Source organism: Pyxicephalus adspersus, chromosome 4 (assembly GCF_032062135.1).
Source record: "Pyxicephalus adspersus chromosome 4, UCB_Pads_2.0, whole genome shotgun sequence".
Lineage (NCBI taxonomy): Eukaryota > Metazoa > Chordata > Amphibia > Anura > Pyxicephalidae > Pyxicephalus > Pyxicephalus adspersus.
In genome coordinates this window covers 114,977,906-114,996,264 of record NC_092861.1, presented here as the reverse complement: position 1 = coordinate 114,996,264, position 18,359 = coordinate 114,977,906, and the positions used below count along the sequence as shown (strand labels likewise).

General features: G+C 36.1%; 1 protein-coding gene across 2 annotated transcripts in view; it reads left to right on the top strand.

The window, feature by feature from the left end:
* LOC140329213 (presenilin-2-like) overlaps positions 1 to 18,158 on the top strand; it is a 20,492-nt gene extending 2,334 nt beyond the window's left edge. For both annotated transcript variants that reach the window (XM_072409356.1, XM_072409357.1), the window contains exons 2-11: positions 3,793 to 3,953; positions 5,073 to 5,296; positions 6,965 to 7,106; positions 9,570 to 9,637; positions 10,283 to 10,503; positions 11,285 to 11,383; positions 12,170 to 12,238; positions 13,398 to 13,502; positions 14,127 to 14,245; positions 16,238 to 18,158. In XM_072409356.1, the coding sequence (XP_072265457.1) occupies positions 3,813 to 3,953; positions 5,073 to 5,296; positions 6,965 to 7,106; positions 9,570 to 9,637; positions 10,283 to 10,503; positions 11,285 to 11,383; positions 12,170 to 12,238; positions 13,398 to 13,502; positions 14,127 to 14,245; positions 16,238 to 16,393 (1,344 nt within the window). In that variant the 5' untranslated portion in view covers positions 3,793 to 3,812 and the 3' untranslated portion in view covers positions 16,394 to 18,158. The remainder of the gene's footprint in view (positions 1 to 3,792; positions 3,954 to 5,072; positions 5,297 to 6,964; positions 7,107 to 9,569; positions 9,638 to 10,282; positions 10,504 to 11,284; positions 11,384 to 12,169; positions 12,239 to 13,397; positions 13,503 to 14,126; positions 14,246 to 16,237) is intronic.
* The last annotated feature ends 201 nt before the right edge of the window (positions 18,159 to 18,359 follow it).

Below are 18,359 nucleotides of genomic sequence, written 5' to 3'. Positions count from 1 at the left end.
GTACAGAGAAAAGAGGACCGGTCCAAGGACTGACCCTTGGGGGACACCAACAGGGAGGAGAGTGGGTGAGGAGGAGTTACCATTGAAAGAAACTTGCTATATATAGATATAAAACTACACATAGATGTATTACTACACATAGATATAGATATAATATTACACATAGATATAATACTACAAGATCAGGTATAAAAGAAAAGGTTTTTTGTGGCAGCAATGTGATATAATCAATTTTGTATTGAGGAAAAATCAATACTAACAAAGTTCAACTACTTTTTGTCCAAAAATACAGGAGTCCAAATAACCATATTACAACAAATACATATACAAATACATATGGTCAAATTACATCAACAGTATAAGTACTTCAAACCACACGCGTTTCGCCGTGATGGCTTCTTCAGGGGGCATCACAGAGACTCATATTGATGATGACTTGGTTCTGTGCATTCTTATACTTATCACTAAGATTGAAAGAGGTATGTGGCGGAGATGTTAATAAGTAGTACCAGAAGGGATAGTTGAAGTACTGTACTGATGAATGGAAGCCGATAATAGGGTTGCTAATAAGTGGATAAACACCTATGTACTAAAGGTATTCTAAAAATGGTTCAAGCAGTTGGCAGAAATTCAAATCTATCAGTATTCCTAGGAGTGAAGGTTTGAAAAGTGGACAGTATTTCCAAGGCGTAATATATAAGACAAATATAAGTAGGAGATGCAGACGAGGAGACTGCAGCCGGCTTGACAACACGTATAGGCTAACAATTAATTATAAGGCACCTCATCCTCATTAACATACTAGATATAATACTAAACATAGATATACAGTGGTACCTCAGTATAAGTCTGCTTTGGAATAAGTCCAACTTGATATAAGTCCTGTTTGGACACTAAAATTTTTGCTTGGTATACATCCTTTGTGCTAGAACTTGTATGGGTCAAAATGAGTCATAACACCACACGCTACCCTTATTTACCTCTCAAGACAAAGCCACGACGCATCAGTACGCCAGTTGCTACCATTCAGTGAACAACCTGCGCTATAACTCTGAATTACATAACATTTCCCCCTCCTCCCTTCTCAGCACCATCCTAGTAGGCACTCGACTCTTCTCAGCAAGGTAAAGTGAGGGTAAATTTTCATTTATTTCATCTAATTGCTTTTGTATTTATGTATTTTAGTATTATGCAGTGTTTTATTTTTATTATTTTATAAAGCCCCATCAATGTATAACATGCCAATAACAATAGGATTTTTTTTCATGGGAACGGCTTAATCATTTTCCTTTTATTTCTTATGGGAAAATTTTGTTTGGTATAAGTCCTGTTTGGTCCAAGAATCTGGAACGGATTAAAGACTTATGCCAAGGTACCACTGTATTGCTATATCTATGAAATATAATTCCCCATTGCCATCGAGGGAGATTGGAAATTTCCTAAAGAACTTGGCAACATTTACTTTTTGTAAGCATGGAAGCTACACCATGCAATTAAAGTGAACTCCAGGTTTATCATTAGTCTTGCACAGTTGTACAGATTATTCTCTTGTTATTGCATTGCTTTCTCTAATTTTACTGCACACTAATGTTCTCTCAATAAGCACTGAAGCCAGTCAGATAGCTCCTTTCTCATTTCCTGGCTGTCGGACATCCAGCCAGGAAATGAGTGGTTGCCAACCTCATGGACCACTAAATTAATAATTTTTAATCCCACAGAAAAATAATATAAATTTTTTAAAAAAAGGTAAATACATTTGTAAAATAATGATCTTCCTAATGAGGACTGTGGGGGCTCTGATTCATTGATCAGCTCACGGTTAAGTGAAGTATTACTATTGTTACTATTATCATCAGTTGCGTTATCTATGGTAATACTAAAGAAATACAAAATATTTGTTTGCTTTTTCTCACTCATTATGGGTTTATTTCATTCGAATCTAATACCAAACAAGAAATGATAGTTATCAAAGTCAAACTATTTGATGCCATTAAATTTGGAGTTAAGAAATACACAGTTAAGGTCATACTTACCTAAAAGAGCATCTGAGAAATAAACAAATAAAATAAAACAATCGAATGAGAATTGGTATTTGCGGAGTGGGGTGACTGTTGTAATGGTGGAAACAATACTGAAGCGTACGGATCAGAAACGGTTGCCTCATACAACCTAACACTACACTGACGTCATGCTGCGCCTGCCTTGTTTTTTTTGTTTCTAGTACAGTTCACGAATTTAGTGCAATATAAAGGTGAAAATTGTCATTCAGAATATAAGAATTTATTAGAATATTGTTTTTGTTTTATAATAAATATTTAAAAAAAATTGCAAATAATGTACATTTTTTTCTGTGGACCACCAAAATTTTCTTACGCACCACTGGTTGGCAACCATTGATCTATTTCTTTCCTCCCCAGCCTTTCTGTCCCTATAGTCATAATCAACTTTCACCTAATTTTTGATCCAGAAACTACTGTTGTAACTTTTTTATACTCTATTGCAACTCAGTGCAGTTGTTCCTTATCAACCTTTGCAGCCATCTTCTATTTACATAATATGGGACATACTTACCTTGTGCTGTCACTGATGATGGCAGGTCCAGGTCCTGCCATTGCTGCGGGTATGGAAAGCATAATCTTCAATGACGGCTCCATGTTGGACTTCTGTGGAGACGCCAATCCTCTTCTGACATTGCATATCTCTTTTGTCAAATAGTACTACTTCCTGGTTCCCTATTTACCTCTTCCAGCAGACACTGCTCGGCAATATAGTTTCGAAGAATTTTGGGAATCTATCATTTCCGGGAATGCTGATTTCTTGGTTCCCAGATATATCTCCTAGATTGTAAGCTCTTCTGCACAGGGTCCTCTCCTCCTTCTGTGTCACTGTCTGTCATTTGCAACCCCTGTTTAACGTAGAGAACTTCATAATATGTTGGCGCTATAGAAATACCATATAATAGTTATGCTTTGGTTCCTGCATTACTGTAGAAGCTAATGGACTGAATTTATAAATCCAGCAGGAGACCTGGAGATGGAGCATTCCTAAAGTGTCAGATATACAGGAGGCACTTTGTTGTTTCACATTCATTCTAGCAGCATTATCACTTTAAAACGCCTTTTCTCTCTAAAGTATAGTAAATTCTCCCTTTAAAGCCAATTAAATTTCCCCCCTTCCCCCTCTGGTTCTGTTAGCTATCTGGGTTTTCCCTGACTTTTACCAGGACAGATAGAAAGTGACAGGACAGAACAAAAGAATTACCCTAGCAAGGAAACATACAAAGATACAGTACAGCTGAAATGGGTTTTAAGTCCTTGCCATTCTGCAAACATTTTCCTACTTTAACATTTGCAGGGCATGACAATCCTCTATTTATTATACACCCTTTTTTATATTACCAGATGGGAAGGTATATAAATGATTTTGCAATTGTTCTGTAATTGAAGTTCTGTAGTTCTGTAATTGAAGTAATAATAATCATATCAGCTTAATTTTGTGGTTTTCAGTCTTATGACTTTAGGAATTTAAGGAACTTTATTTACTCATTAGCCCACGGCACAGTTTGGGTATAAAACACTCTTTGTTCATCACATATGTGACTGGTGAATACTAGAAATAATGTACAGAATTGTCTATGCTGCTTGGTCTACTTTAGTAACTCTCTGAGCTGGGCATTGCATGGGTCCAGACCTCGCACAGGTTTATCTATGCTGTTTAGCCAAGCTGTTTTCTCCATAGTCTCCAATATTTGGTTCCTACTCACCTTGTCTCCTACTCGCCTTGTCTTTCCAGGTATTCCCTATTGTGTGAACATGTTTACATTCATGAACTGTTCAGACAGTGAAGAGGAAGAGGAGTGCAATGAGAGAACATCACTGATTGCTGCTGAAAGTCCACCAGTACCTTCTTATCAACATGGGGTCCAGGCTTCATCAGAATCTACAAATCAAAGGGTAAGAAACATGCAAGTCGTCCACAAACCACATTTCCATGTTCTGTGCAAGATTGCAAGAAGTTCCCTCGTTCCCACTTCCTACTTAGCAGAGGCCATCAATTGTAGAATGAGTAGTAGACATTTAATGTTAATTTAAACTTAAATATACAATTGAAATGGAAACATGGGAGCTGTTTCACGTTCCAAAAGTAATTTTTGTTCACATAGTCCTACATTTTTTAATAGCCAAGTTGGTGGCCAGTCTAAGGTCAGTTTTAGGGGGAAGCCAATTAACCTAACTGCATGTTTTTGGAATAACAGATTGGTCACCTTGACCTCATTCTTTAGGATCAGACTGATGAGATCTTCATTCTCCCCTTTACTTCATGTGTCAGGTCAACAGATGTGCACTGTAGTTCTTTTGACTGGCTTGTAGTGCTATCTCTCCTGTTTCCAAAGTGAGGATTACAGATGGGTAATACTGTCACAAATTTAGTTAGTTGGGCTAGTCACATTTAAAATGTATGCTTTGGGGTTTTTAATTAATTCATAACTCAGTTTATTGTGTTCAAGCAGTTAGCAAAATGCACTTTTTGCATTTCTTGATTAGATTTAGCAGAGTACTTGCATACCTGTGACCAGGCATTCTTCCTTTCTATGGCCTCACAGGTGGCTGTCAAAAGTCTTACATCGTCTGCAGCAAATATGACCAAATGTCTGACTTTATTTCTCCTGCCAAGGTGTTAAAGTGACCTCATGTTTTGCCTATTCAAGGCAAAGTGATGTGTGCCCCTTAAGACCACCCTGTATGCATGAAGCCACAATAACGCTAATTTTGGATTCTTAAAAATAGAAAAATAGTGAGCAGACAGGTTTTCGGGTTGTAGTCCTGTAGCAAGGCCCAGAGTAGGAGAGGGAGAATCAGCTGCACATGTAGCCAGTAGGATCATTCTCTAACAAGGAGCTTGCTGTTAGTACAATTTGATAGTACAAGAAAAGCTGATTGAAATAGTGTTAAAAAAAAATATGATAGTTATATGGAAGGATATTGTGCTGAACTTTTGTCATTTGTATCCAGTCAGTACTATATGCAATTTGGTTGTGTTGTACTGTTTACAAGCTACTTTCTATCCCACAGAAACATTATAGCAGCAGTGCACAAGCTTTGAACGATGCAGCAAATGGAGAGACGTCTGGTCCCTCAGACAGACAACTTCTAGTGGACTCTGAGGAGGAAGAGCTAACGCTTAAATATGGGGCTAAGCATGTGATAATGCTGTTTGTCCCGGTCACTCTCTGTATGGTTGTTGTGGTAGCTACAATAAAGTCTGTCAGCTTCTACACCGAGAAAAATGGACAGTTGTGAGTACTTCTTTTTTTCTTTTGTTGTGACATTTCTATAAACGGAGCAATTATGTACAGTACTTCAGCTTGAGCATTTATATGACTGCAGCTTCAGTCTGTATGAAAAGGAAGGAAAACTGAGTGGTAAACGGTAAAATTAAACTAATGATCTTTGTGTCTTCAAACAAGCATACAGTATTTTGAGATGGAAGAAAAAGTCAGCTGTTTCTACGTTTGGAAAAGTACTTTAAGTATTGATTGAAAGTTTATATATTTGTCATAATTCTAAAATAGTACATTGTTGTCTCCAGAAATCATTTTCAACCAGGTAAGCCGTAAGGGCCAAATTCAACTTAGTTATTTGTGCCATAGCTATCCACTAGCCCCTTGTCATAAGTGTCTTGGTTTTCTGCTGCCCCCCTTACTTTGTTATAAATTTTCAGTACACACCCCTCTAACGTTTACCAGCTTTCAAGTGTCTTGTCTTGTGTCCCAGGTTCCCAGTTACATCATATTGTGTCCCTGCTTCCCAGTGCACCTGTATTGTGCCGCAGTATCCTGGTGGCAAATTAATTATAAAGATAATGTATTTACAGCAACAGAGATATACCCTGGTACATCAGGGCAGTCAAGTGCAGCTCCATAACCCTCACTTTCAGCATTTTCCTGGATGTTGCTTTTCTTTTTTTTAAAGAGCTTTAGATAAAAAAAACGCAGCCTGTGACTTCTTTTAGGAGAGCTTCAAATGTGGAAAAGATATCACCATGCTGGGTTTAGGGAGGGCGAGGGGCACAGAGGTACACTTCTAAAGAGTAGTTACTAATTGCTGTGATGTGGCTTTGATATGACTTGCAGAAAAAATCAGTGCTGTTTACAAGAGAGAAGCCTATACTGAAAAAAAGAATAGGCAAAGAGAGGAGGCAGCTACTTACTATATGTGACTTGGGGAAAACTCCTAGAGGTGCACCTTGTATCTGGGTAGGGGGGTCCAGAGAAGGGTTTGCTTTCAGCACTGAAGTGTATGTGCCCCCTTCCCAAAATCCATTGAATAGATGGTTGGATATATTTAGCTTGACCTGGTATAAATTGTAAAGTTCTAGATATTAGTCCAATATTTTATCTTCTATGGTTCCTCCTTTTTTACTAATGTTAATGAAATCATTAAATAATCTCCTTTTTTCATACCTGACTTTAAATCCATTGACTTCATCACAACATCTGTAAAGTGCATGACTATACTGAGTGATTTGAGGAGCTGGCAGTGTGCTGTACATAGCTTCCTGAAAATAGGAAGCTGTAGTAATGCCTATATATGATGCTGGTTCTCCGGGCTGGATGGTTCCGGATGTCTATCAGCCAGGAAATTAGGTGGGCTCCATCAGACATTAAATAGGGGGAAAAAGCAATATAAATATTGAAATGCACAAAATGTATGCTGAGGTGCACTTTAAGGTTTGTGCCATATTAGTATCACTGGTAAAAGCACAGTGCACAGAAATCTGGTTCCACATTATCATTTTCTTTTTACATTACCTAATTAAATAAACCACATTATAAATCAATATTTGAGGGCTGTCTAGATTCATGTTTCATTTCTAAATATTGTTTATTAATTGAACAAAATTTAAATTCTATGTTTTTACCAATATATTAGTCATTTTGTTAATTGTTTTTTTCCCCCTTTAGAATCTATACTCCTTTTTCAGAAGATACAACATCAGTCGGGCAGCGACTTCTGAATTCTGTCCTGAATACAATTATTATGATAAGTGTTATTCTTGTGATGACCGTGTTTCTTGTTTTATTATACAAGTATCGCTGCTATAAGGTAAGAAGATTTTTATTTCTCCAAAATACTGCCTAAAGAGTAATATGAATTATTAAAAAGAATTCATTTTTATTTAAATTAGGACCAATTTACAAATTAATGTTTCAGTAATAGCTTGTATTTTTTGTAGGTATGTTACCAACTGGTTTAGTCACTTGTGCACTTTTACATTTGCGCAACTTTTTGTTTTGGAGTATTTTTTTTCAAATGTTACAATAACCGGGAAGTCGCAAATTACTCATTGTTGTGCTTTCTTTAGAGAGGAGATATGATAATCAAAACTACTTTAGGCTTCAGTTTTAACCAGGTATTTCTTCAGTATATCAGACCATCTCTGTCCCTTTTGTTGGTAATCTGATGGTCTTGGAATGTGCTTGCTGTGACACTAGAATATGTTTGCATTGCAATTTTCTTTCCAAATTTTTTTATACAGCAACCCTTATATACGAAAATGCCATTTCTGTACAGTACTAGGTAGTTTATAATGACCATCAGTCTGATTTAAATTTTATCTTGGAGGTTTGAATAAGGCAAGGGTAAGGGAGCAGAGAGATTTTTACAGCATGAACTCAACCTGTTAAGAGATGTGCAGGGAGTAGATATAAGGAACATATTCATATTAGAACCTCTCTTAGTTTCTTTGGCCATTAGTGAGATTTCCTTTCTTGTCTTGTCAACGAGTTGTCACTAGAACAGCTAGAATTAATGATTTGAAGTCCCTAATGTGCCCTTTAGGATTATGACCTGTATGAAGAAGTTGCAAATAAAGAGATATTTTGGACATTGGATCTGATGCTGCCTTCTACCACCCGCAAACCCCCAAGTTTTAAACCTCTACCACTGAAAAAAGTTATAGCTGGAGTTTTTTTGGTTCGAGCAGAATTAATGGTCTGATTTAGTAGTTACAGTGCTTACTTAATAGCACTTGATTAGGTTACTGTTTGAAATTTTCACCTGCTAGCTGCTATTGCAGTATAATAAAGATATCCAACAGCTTATTGTTCAAACTCTTTTGCAATTCTCAGCAAAAAGTTTCATATTAAAGCTGATCTCTGGCATATTAAAATATTCTCTCCTATTCCTCTTAACTAATCATTCTCCGTAAAAAAAGCACATTTTCTTTTACTCATACATAGGGATATACACATTTCTCTATCCAAATTGCCAAAAGGCCACATCCCAAATTTCTTAGAAACATAAGAGAGAACATTCAATTTTGGAGACTTTTCAGGGCAGTTCAAATCCAGAATAAAATCTTTTAATAAAAAACTTTATTTTGATATGAAGCAAAAATCAACACTCTTTAAACATATGAAGTAAGCAGTATCTCCTGTGCAGAGAACCAAGAAATTGTCGACGCGTTTCGCGGAAAACAAGGTCCGCTTCCTCAGGACAATTTCTGGAGTTGAGGCGAGGGGAGATGGCGCAGATGTTGTTGTGCCCAGTATCGCTCAGTAACGCCGGCATTACTGAGCGGTACTGGGCACAACATCTGCGCTGTCTCCCCTCACCTCAAGTCCCTTCACAGGATCCCTTTCAGCTCCTTTTGTGTTGTGGTTTTTTAGGCTGGTTTAAAAATACAGGTCTTCAGAAATTGCCTTTATCTTTCTTGTGAGGTGGCGTCCTTTGGGTATATGGCCTTGTAAAAGGCATCTTCTGATATTGGTAGGAGTTTAGTGGAGATGCTTTGCACCTTGCTGCCCCCTTATTTGCGCAACTTTTCCAACACCATCATGGCAAAGAGATGTTTGGACTGATGTGGGCATCGTTATCTCTTGAAATTGTCCTTAAGAAGCGGACCTTGTTTTCCGCAAAAGTCGTCGACAATCTGTGAACCATTTCTTGGTGCCCCGCACAGGAGATACTGCTTACTTCATATGTTTTTATATGTTTAAAGAGTGTTGATTTTTGCTTCATATTAAAATGAAGGTTTTTTTGAAAAGATTTTATTCTTGATTTTTGAACTGGCCTGAAAAGGCCCAAAAATTGCATGTTCTCCCTTAATGTTTCTAAAACAATTTTTTTACTCCCCAAAAAGCTGCAGTAGTCCTCTCTCATTATCTATTTAGAGTCCTTCTTCGGGTTCACTGCCTACATGACAATGACATTTCCTATTGGCTGTACTCGTGTAACAGCGGAGTCCTTGTAGAATCCTGAAAATGGGACTGCACCAGTGATATCTGTGTGGACAGTAGGGGACTAAGCAGCACAGGCAAATCTGCAGCACTGGATTAGTGGTTCCCCAAGACACGGAAACAGTAAAAGCACAGATCTGGTGGTGAGGCGTGCAAGGGATGGGGTAGTTAACAGATCTTGTTAGCCTTCACCTGAGACTGGTGTTTAAATAATGTTTGAAAACATATGTGGTTTTGCTTTTAAAAGAATACTGTATGTAAGTTTTTATATTTTTTTTACTGTTTCATCTATTTAATTCCCAGTGTTGGTGTTTATTTTTTGTTTTAGTTCATTCATGGATGGCTGATTCTTTCCTCTCTCATGCTACTGTTCATGTTCACTTACATGTACCTTGGGTGGGTATCAAGTAATCTTATATTTATATATTTTTTTTCCTCTTACCCTAGACCAACCATTCCTATGCATGATTTCATGGGATCCTCGGGTTCCCCCGAGGTTGTTAGGGGTTCCTTGAGCTGTGGGTGATTGGCCTTTTTTTATGATGGTGACTGCATAGACCTTGAACCAAGATCACTTTGCAGAGCCAGTGGCATGACTCCAATAAAAAACATTAGGGGTCATTTTCCCACTAATTCAGATGAATTAAAATAAAATAAATATATAGCCAGGTTTTTCCAAGGTAAAAAAGGTTGAGACACGTTGCTCTAGATATGCTAATCTTTAGAATAGTAACACTGGCAAATTCAAGTGATAGTCTTGTGTCATAGGTTCTATTTATCTTATGCAAGAATTATGAATATCAAGGTCTGCTACAGACTAACCATTGTTACAGTAATAAAAAAATAAAAATTACTGTGACGAGCATGACTGTTTGCCTCTGTTGACAATCGCCTAAGTGCACATAACACAGGGGAGTGGATAAATATTAGGATTAAATCACACATTTCTTCCTGTTGTAAACTTTACACCATATGCAAATCTCAATTTTCTCTTTTTTCCAATTTGTTTCTGTTTCTAATCCATTTTTTTATCTGTTTTAGGGAAGTTTTCAAAACCTATAATGTAGCAATGGACTACCCTACATTGATAATGATTATCTGGAATTTTGGAGCAGTGGGAATGATTTGTATTCATTGGAAGGGACCTCTTCAGTTACAGCAGGCTTATCTTATCATGATCAGTGCTCTTATGGCTCTTGTGTTCATTAAGTATTTGCCTGAGTGGTCTTCCTGGGTAATACTGGGAGCCATATCTGTATACGGTAAGTAGGTCCTAGCATTTAATAAGCAAATTGCTAGATCATATATGTATGAATGCAATGACATTACACTGTTTTATGTCATTTTACTGCTCCTACAATTCTTTGCAAAAACTCCTAGCTGTTAGTATTGAGAACATTAGTGTTGACTGTGATGTGTAGTGAGCCCATAAAATCGATTTACCTGCTAGCATGCAAGAATTAGTATTTCTGTCTGTTCAGTTCTCAGATATCCACAGCTAGGCAAATGTTCTAGTTATAAAGGGGGTACAATGGTGTCCTCTTTTTACCCCCATGCTGTTGACTGCACAGTAAAGAGAGCAGCAGGGGACTAATAAGGTACCCTTTCTGCTCTCCTCCTTAGTATGTTCCATGATCGCACATTTGCTTCCTTTCATTGTCCAGTACCAAGCTGGGGAGGGTCAAGGACAACCTGAGCCGCAGGTCAGTTGAATGATACTGTCCACCAGACTGAGGACATCAAGTAGTGTCAGAAATTATTATAATGAAATCTCTGGGGAAAATAATATAAATAATGACTCTTTTGCAATATCTTTTAACAGGCGAAAATTTTAATTTGCTTTTGTTGGCTGGGGTTCTGTTTTAGGTATTTTAAAAATTAAGAGAATATACCATTACATTTCTTTATAGAAATAAAGACATAGTTATTCTGATAGGATTACCTTAAATATGAAAACTACATGTCCTAAAACTGTAATGGTGGCAACTGAAATTATACCAGCCTCTCTACAAATTGGTGTCTGTATTGTGTCTTTGCTGACAGATTTGTTAGCTGTATTATGTCCTAAGGGCCCCTTGAGGATGCTGGTGGAAACAGCCCAGGAAAGAAATGAGCCTATATTTCCAGCATTAATATATTCCTGTAAGTATATAGTCTTTTGCATTGCTTTGCCATAAAGAGTGTTACTTAAAGTTGCCAGTAAAAGCATGGGTTGCATTGTATTGTCCTTGCTCATGATGTATGTCAATACCAATTTTGCCTCCCTTAGTATTGTGTATAGTTATGTGATAAAAACAATTCCCCAGCCGCACAACAACACTTTGCTGTGTGCCTGGGAGCATAAAAAAGCACAGATTTTTACCAAGGGTCTGAAAGAGCCTTACAATGCATAGGTTTTGAAACATTGATTATTAAAATGGTAATACAGGATTTATGACTAACTCCTATGAAATATAGTGAAAATACAAGCTTAATGCGGTTATTTGTTTACTGCCCCAAAAGAACAAATGCAATTCAGTTGTCTGAATAGAGCATTAAATGCAAGATTGATCAAGTGCAAAATTGATTTAAATAAACAACTACTGTATTTACCTCTGTGTAGCACTGGCAAACGTCTTGGAGCTATTCACACCAATCCCTGTTCTGCAGAGTTTAGTCTTCTGTCCCCAGCTATTCACAACAGAATTGATATTCATGCTAGAAATTGTAATAGGACCATGCATTGGTTTGAGTTGCCTATTTAGAGCCCCACAAAATGGATTTTATTGAAAATATTCCAGTTTGCTTTCAATAGACTGAGGGACTCGTGGTGAAAAAGTAAATTTGGCTTGTGAAAAACATAATGTAATATTAATTTTTTAGACTGCTTTTTTATTAGATTTTAACAAGTGAATAAGTGTTATTCGAACTTTGTATTTATTTTAAAAGCTGCCATGGTATGGACAGTGGGGATGGCAGATTCTGATGGCTCAGATCAAGGAACACATCAACATGCAGGTAAATGTTCGAAAATTGTCAATAATTAAATGTATAAACCTGTGTACAGATGCTCCATTATGGTTGATGGAAATGATTGTTTGTTATTATTGTTAGGCAAATGAGGATGAGTGAAAGCCACTCTGCTGCGTCCTTGCTTTTTAGGAACAGCAACAATTGTTCCTTTTAGTTGTTTAGTGATCAGGCAGCAGGGATCATTAACTACATCAAAGTTAGGTGTACAGATGCTAGATTTTTGCCCAGGATGGTCACAAAAATTTGTCTGTACAAAAATTTGTACAGAGCTGAATTCATGTCAGATAAATAGGATTATGTATTTATGTGCTTCTACTAAAGCTAGGTACACACTTGCAATAATTATCATTAGAAAACGAACGACTAAGGAATATGCACGATTATTTTGAACAATCGTATTGTGCACAATTCTGTACATGTTGTAACAATACGATCGTTCAAATATAATTTATTAGTGTGCACGCACTAGATACAATCATTTGAACGATGCAGGAAGTGACATGTAAAGTAGAAAAAGTACTGCAGAAACATCCAGGATCACTGAATGACCATACACACAATAGATAGTGAACGATCGTTGCTCAGTCAGATCCGCCAGGACGGTCGATCGTTTCCAGCGACAATCCTCGTTCATCGGCGTTGTCATGCATTTTTTTGTTAACGATTACCGGACGATCGGTCGTTAGTCGCTCGTTTCCAACGATAATTATTGCAAGTGTGTACGCAGCTTAAGAATTGGAGGTTTCTCACCTTGACCACTGGTCAGATTTAATCTTACTCAAATTTTCCTAACTTGATTGTAACTGTAGGAAAATACAGAGACCATAGACATGGCGGTGTCCTTGGAGGGTCTCACAATCCAACCTTCTATAGTCCTTTGATTGTAACCTTGTCTAAAGCTTTTTATCACCTAATTAGAGATAATATGCACAAAGCATTGATTGTTACCATTCAAAGTCTGATCATGCTTGTAAATATGACATTATGAAAATGGCAATCAGAAGATCCTGTCCCTGCCAACATTCTGCAAAGAAAGAAAGACATGTTGCACATAAAAATTATGCATATTTTAACTAACATAAAATGTAAACAGAATATTTATGATTGCTACTTATTTATCTTGCTGTAATCTTAATGGAACAAGGACCACAAATGTCCAGCCATGTGTCACAAGCAGAAGAAGAAACTACTGACACCCAGATTCAAACACCTAGCCACCAACCTGCATCTGCTGATGATGAAGAAGAAAGTAAGTGCTATGATTATATTCTCTTGTAGCTAACAGATTTATAGTATAAATAAATATTGTGCTGTGATTTTTTATAAACTGTTAAAAGAACATACATGATCAAATTGGTATGTGCCAATAACATTGCTTCTGAGCATGTAAATAATTGAATGAACGAGAACTAACTAAAAGATTCATTTTACCTGCTAAATAATATTTTTTGTGGATGATCAATAGGCCAAAACATTTTTTTATTTTTGATACAACCCCTGGTAGGTGGTTAATGCTGCCCCACAGGGAACATTCATGTAACATGATGCAATTTGATTGCATGATCAACTTTTGGAATTACCACCAATTATTTAGTTAAAGGACCCATTGTATGGGTATATACATGGACATAAATGGAATATATTGTTTAGGTAGGCAGCATTTTTCCTGGTAAATCTTAGGGACACTGTGCAGAAGTGATACATTTAGTTGGTAGTGTGTGTGACTAGCTTTAGACCTATAAATCACAAGAGTATTGTGGATGTCATAAGTACAGATTAATAGTTTCTGAAATCAAATGCCATAGTGTGGTGTTAAGCATGCATGCAGTGAATGTTTTCTTCTTCCATTGTTTTCTAACCAATGTTTCTGCAGGAGGAGTGAAGCTTGGCCTTGGAGATTTCATATTCTACAGCGTTCTAGTGGGAAAAGCTGCAGCTACTGCTAGTGGAGACTGGAATACCACAATTGCCTGTTTTGTAGCAATACTAATAGTAAGTGTTAAAATCCTAACAAGAGAGTAACATATAGCACAGAAGAAATTAAGTATTTTTTTTTTTATATTTCTCTTTTAAAAGACTAGTAGTGGGAAATTTGTACTTTTGATTATTTAAATGTAAATTGCTGGCAAAGGGCAGAAAGTTCATTATTATTTTTCATAAAAAGTCTCTTGTGTGCTCTTCTTATTTAGTTCATGCAGTGTGTCTACTTTATAGCTATACCCTGTCAATTACCATTCCTTGTTTTCCAAGTTGCCAGTATGTTTAGTTGTCTTGGTCAAGGGGATGGCACTTGGTGAAACTTTTTTATGAAATCATAGAAAACCAGAGCGCAGAAATACAGCAAAATCAAGGTAGGGCACAGAAACAATTGTTCTGGTCAATAAAGCAAATAGCATAAGTTGTGTAACATCTGCTTTTGGTCTGTGTATTTATTTTAAAATAATATAATAAAAAGATTGTGGCACTAACATATAATTAAACAAAACATGTAAAAAAAATCCAAAAACTTGTAAAACTACTGTAATGTTGGTAAATCTCACACAGTGATTCTATATGGACATCAGACTTGTGTGCCTCTGCCAAAGAAAAGTAAAATTGCTCATTCACCAAAACAATATGACCATCGGTCATAATAAATTATTGGTCCAACAAGCTTGCAGCACCTTCCAGCAAAAACCTATCCACATGAGTGCAACCACGTTGACCTCAAGTGCTTCTGTCAGATGCCTCTATCCCCAAATAATATAAGTTGCATAAGCTGCAAAAGCCAATGTGTCCTTGTAGTTATGTACACGTCCACAAACTTGTTCTATAAATTGGAGTTATAATGTGTAAAAGTGCACTTTATTGCAATTACGTGCTGCTTTACGGACTGAACCAAAAAAGTGAGAAGAATTGGATTATTATACACCACTACAGAGTACTACAGTCCATTAAAATTACAAAATAACAGATACTGAAGACAATGTATGTGGGTCTAACAGACATGTTTAGGCAATGAAGGAAAGAGAGGAAGGATGCAAGGCTTTACTTTCTGCAAGTTAGTCTCAACACTTGTCTTGGGTGAAACAAAAGCAAAGTTTTTTCATCTGATTATTTTCCTTCCTGGATACTTGGAGGAATATTTATAGTATAGACAGACTTCCTAGCCTATTTACCCACTTTAGAATACCATTCCCTTCTGAAGGGTTTTGGAAACCTCTCACAGACATTAAATATTTAGGTGACTGTCTTTTTTCCTTATTCTGGGGTACTTTTTGGGTTACATTACCATTTAAAAATTCCCAGGACCTTTTTTTTAATGCTGTTTGCCTAATATTTCGATCAGCAGCTTATTATTCACTAAAAAAACATTGTTGCTTTCAGAAAATATGTAGGCTTACATATTCCTATAGTCAAACCTGAAAGTCTGCAGTTCAACTACATCTGAGTTGTTTCATTTAAAATTCATTGTAGTAATGTACAGAACCAAAATTAGAAAAAAAGTTGTCCCTGTCTAAATATTAATGGACCTAACTGTATCTAGTACAAAAAGAGAGCTATTGGTTCTGTTAATAATGATTTCTAGGCCCTGTCCCTTGCCCAAACAAAGTTTTTTTTTTTTTTTTTTTCCCTTTACCTTGTACAAAAATGATTAAAAATGTATATGCACAGGCAGTTGGAGTTTGGACAGAACAGTGATCAGGTGGTGAATGGGTGGCAAAGAGCTCTTCTATCTTTGCCATAGTTGTGCACTATAACACTGTAATGTAATTCCCCAATGTAATAGACACTGATAGATACACAATGACAAGCCATTAATACATGATATTTCTCAAAATTCTGTTGAGTAAACAGCCACTTTTATTAAGTGTCAATGAACGTAATAATTTATCATTTATAATATCTTTCTCATATTGTTAAAGAAGAATTTTGGCACTCTTCTATATGTAACTAGTTTTATGCATGTGATGAATATTTATAATGTTTCTTTTCATTTCACAGGGACTATGCTTGACCCTTTTACTACTGGCAGTTTTCAAGAAAGCACTACCTGCACTCCCAATTTCTATAACATTTGGATTGGTTTTTTACTTCTCTACAGATAACATTGTACGGCCTTTTATGGACACCTTGGCCTCTCATCAGATGTATATATGAGTAAATTTTCTAAATAGATATTGTAATGAAACTGTGATCAGTATGTGTACATATGTGCTTTTACCTTTAGTGCCATATATTTATAAAAATAGCAGGGATAGTGTGCACAACACATGATATAGGAACAAAACCAAAGTTTTAATTTGGTGTACTTTTATAGAAGAACATAGATGAGTTGTGTTTGCGGAAAATAAATCTTACAGGATTTACAGTTACATCTGGAATAATACTAAACTGTTCAGTTTGTCTTAATGACCGATACTCTTATGTGATTGAACGTGTACATGTATGTATAGCAAAAGCATAAAGCATAAAAGTTTTCCCATAGAAGTGCACCCATTTACTTTTTGTGTATGCTTCATTTTGCATGAAAGATGCTCAATGAGCCCTACAGAGAAATGGGCACACTCTTCGCATTTCTATTTATTGTAGTCAGATAAGTCAAAGATGATTTTGGAAATATGCTGTCGGTTGTATAGCTGACAGATTTGGGCAAAAAGCCCTGTTTATTGAACACTGGATGAATGGATGAATGGTTTTATTAAGCTCTCATCTGTAACACAATCTTTAAGGCTATATATATATATATATATATATATATATATGCTGATTAGGGCATGTAGAAGCTGTAAGTTCCTGTCTGGTTTGAATATCATTTTAAAGACAGCACGGCTCAGTTACTAGCATTCCTACTTTTGCAGCACTAGGCCCCAGGTTCTATGCTTGGCCCAGAAAACTGCATGGACTTTTTATGTTCTCTTTGTGTTTGCATGGTGTTTGCCTCCCACATGCCAACATGCAGTTAATTACTGCAGTTAATTGGTTTCCCTCAAAGGTAGCCTTAGTTAATGATGTATGACTATGGTAGGGACTTTAGATTGTGAGCTCCTTTGAGGGGACAACTACTGATATGAATATAGATAAAGCAGTGCAATTTGTCAGCTCTCTGTAAATACAAGATAATAATTATTTATTAGAGAAACAATATCTATACAACAGATGTCAAGAACTTAGATATTTCATTGCTGTCTGTGCTGTCCAAAGCCTAAACATCCTTCTTCTGTCAGCATGAAAGTAATCATTGTTGTTTCAGAATTGGTATGGAATGTTTGAGAATACAAAGAAAAAGTAAAAGTAATTACAGAAAGCAAAGAGAGAATTCATAATGACACAAATATGTAACCAGATTGATTATGTAGTATATTTATAAATTATTCCCCTGTCAAATGAGCTGAGAGTTCACTGGCAGCTGTTTGAACCCTCTACATTTCTACATCTCTTTAAGTTCTTTGTACAATATCCAGTACTAGATTTTGCCTTGCCAAAATTCAAGCTAGTTAAAAATAAACCGTTAGAATTAAAGTGTAAACTAAGAAAAAAACGTTGAAGATCGAAAAGTTAAATGAATAAAGTAATCTTTTTATTATTTAATTTCTAATCTATTATCTAGTATCTAAATATCTAATTTACTAATCACATAATTTATTTATTAATCAATTTCAATTCTCTACTGTTTTATGAGCGTTGTTGAGAAGACCTGGAATAAAATTATTTTTGGAGCCATAGTAGCATTTTTTTTTATATATATATAAAATTAGTATGGCCTTTTTATCTGGAAATATGTAATTGTCCTGGGTCTGCTGGTTTTGTTTTGAGGGTTCATACTCAACCTGTGTACCCTTAAAAAAAATTAGATCCACCTAACTCTGTTGTAAGATAATTTGTTTGTATCTTTAGGAAATACTAATAAAACAAAAGTTATTTAGTTTCTGTTTTCAGGATTATTCATTCTTTCTTGATGTAGGCGTTATTTGTGTGCCTCCAAAGTAACAATAATTAGTCCTCTAGATTGCTAATTGTTCTAGCTTAGTGAACTATTGATTTTAAAGTTTTCTCAGCCAATTTATTTATTATTGGTAATGTAATATATCTATTGTATCACATGCAGGTAGATATCGGCAACAGG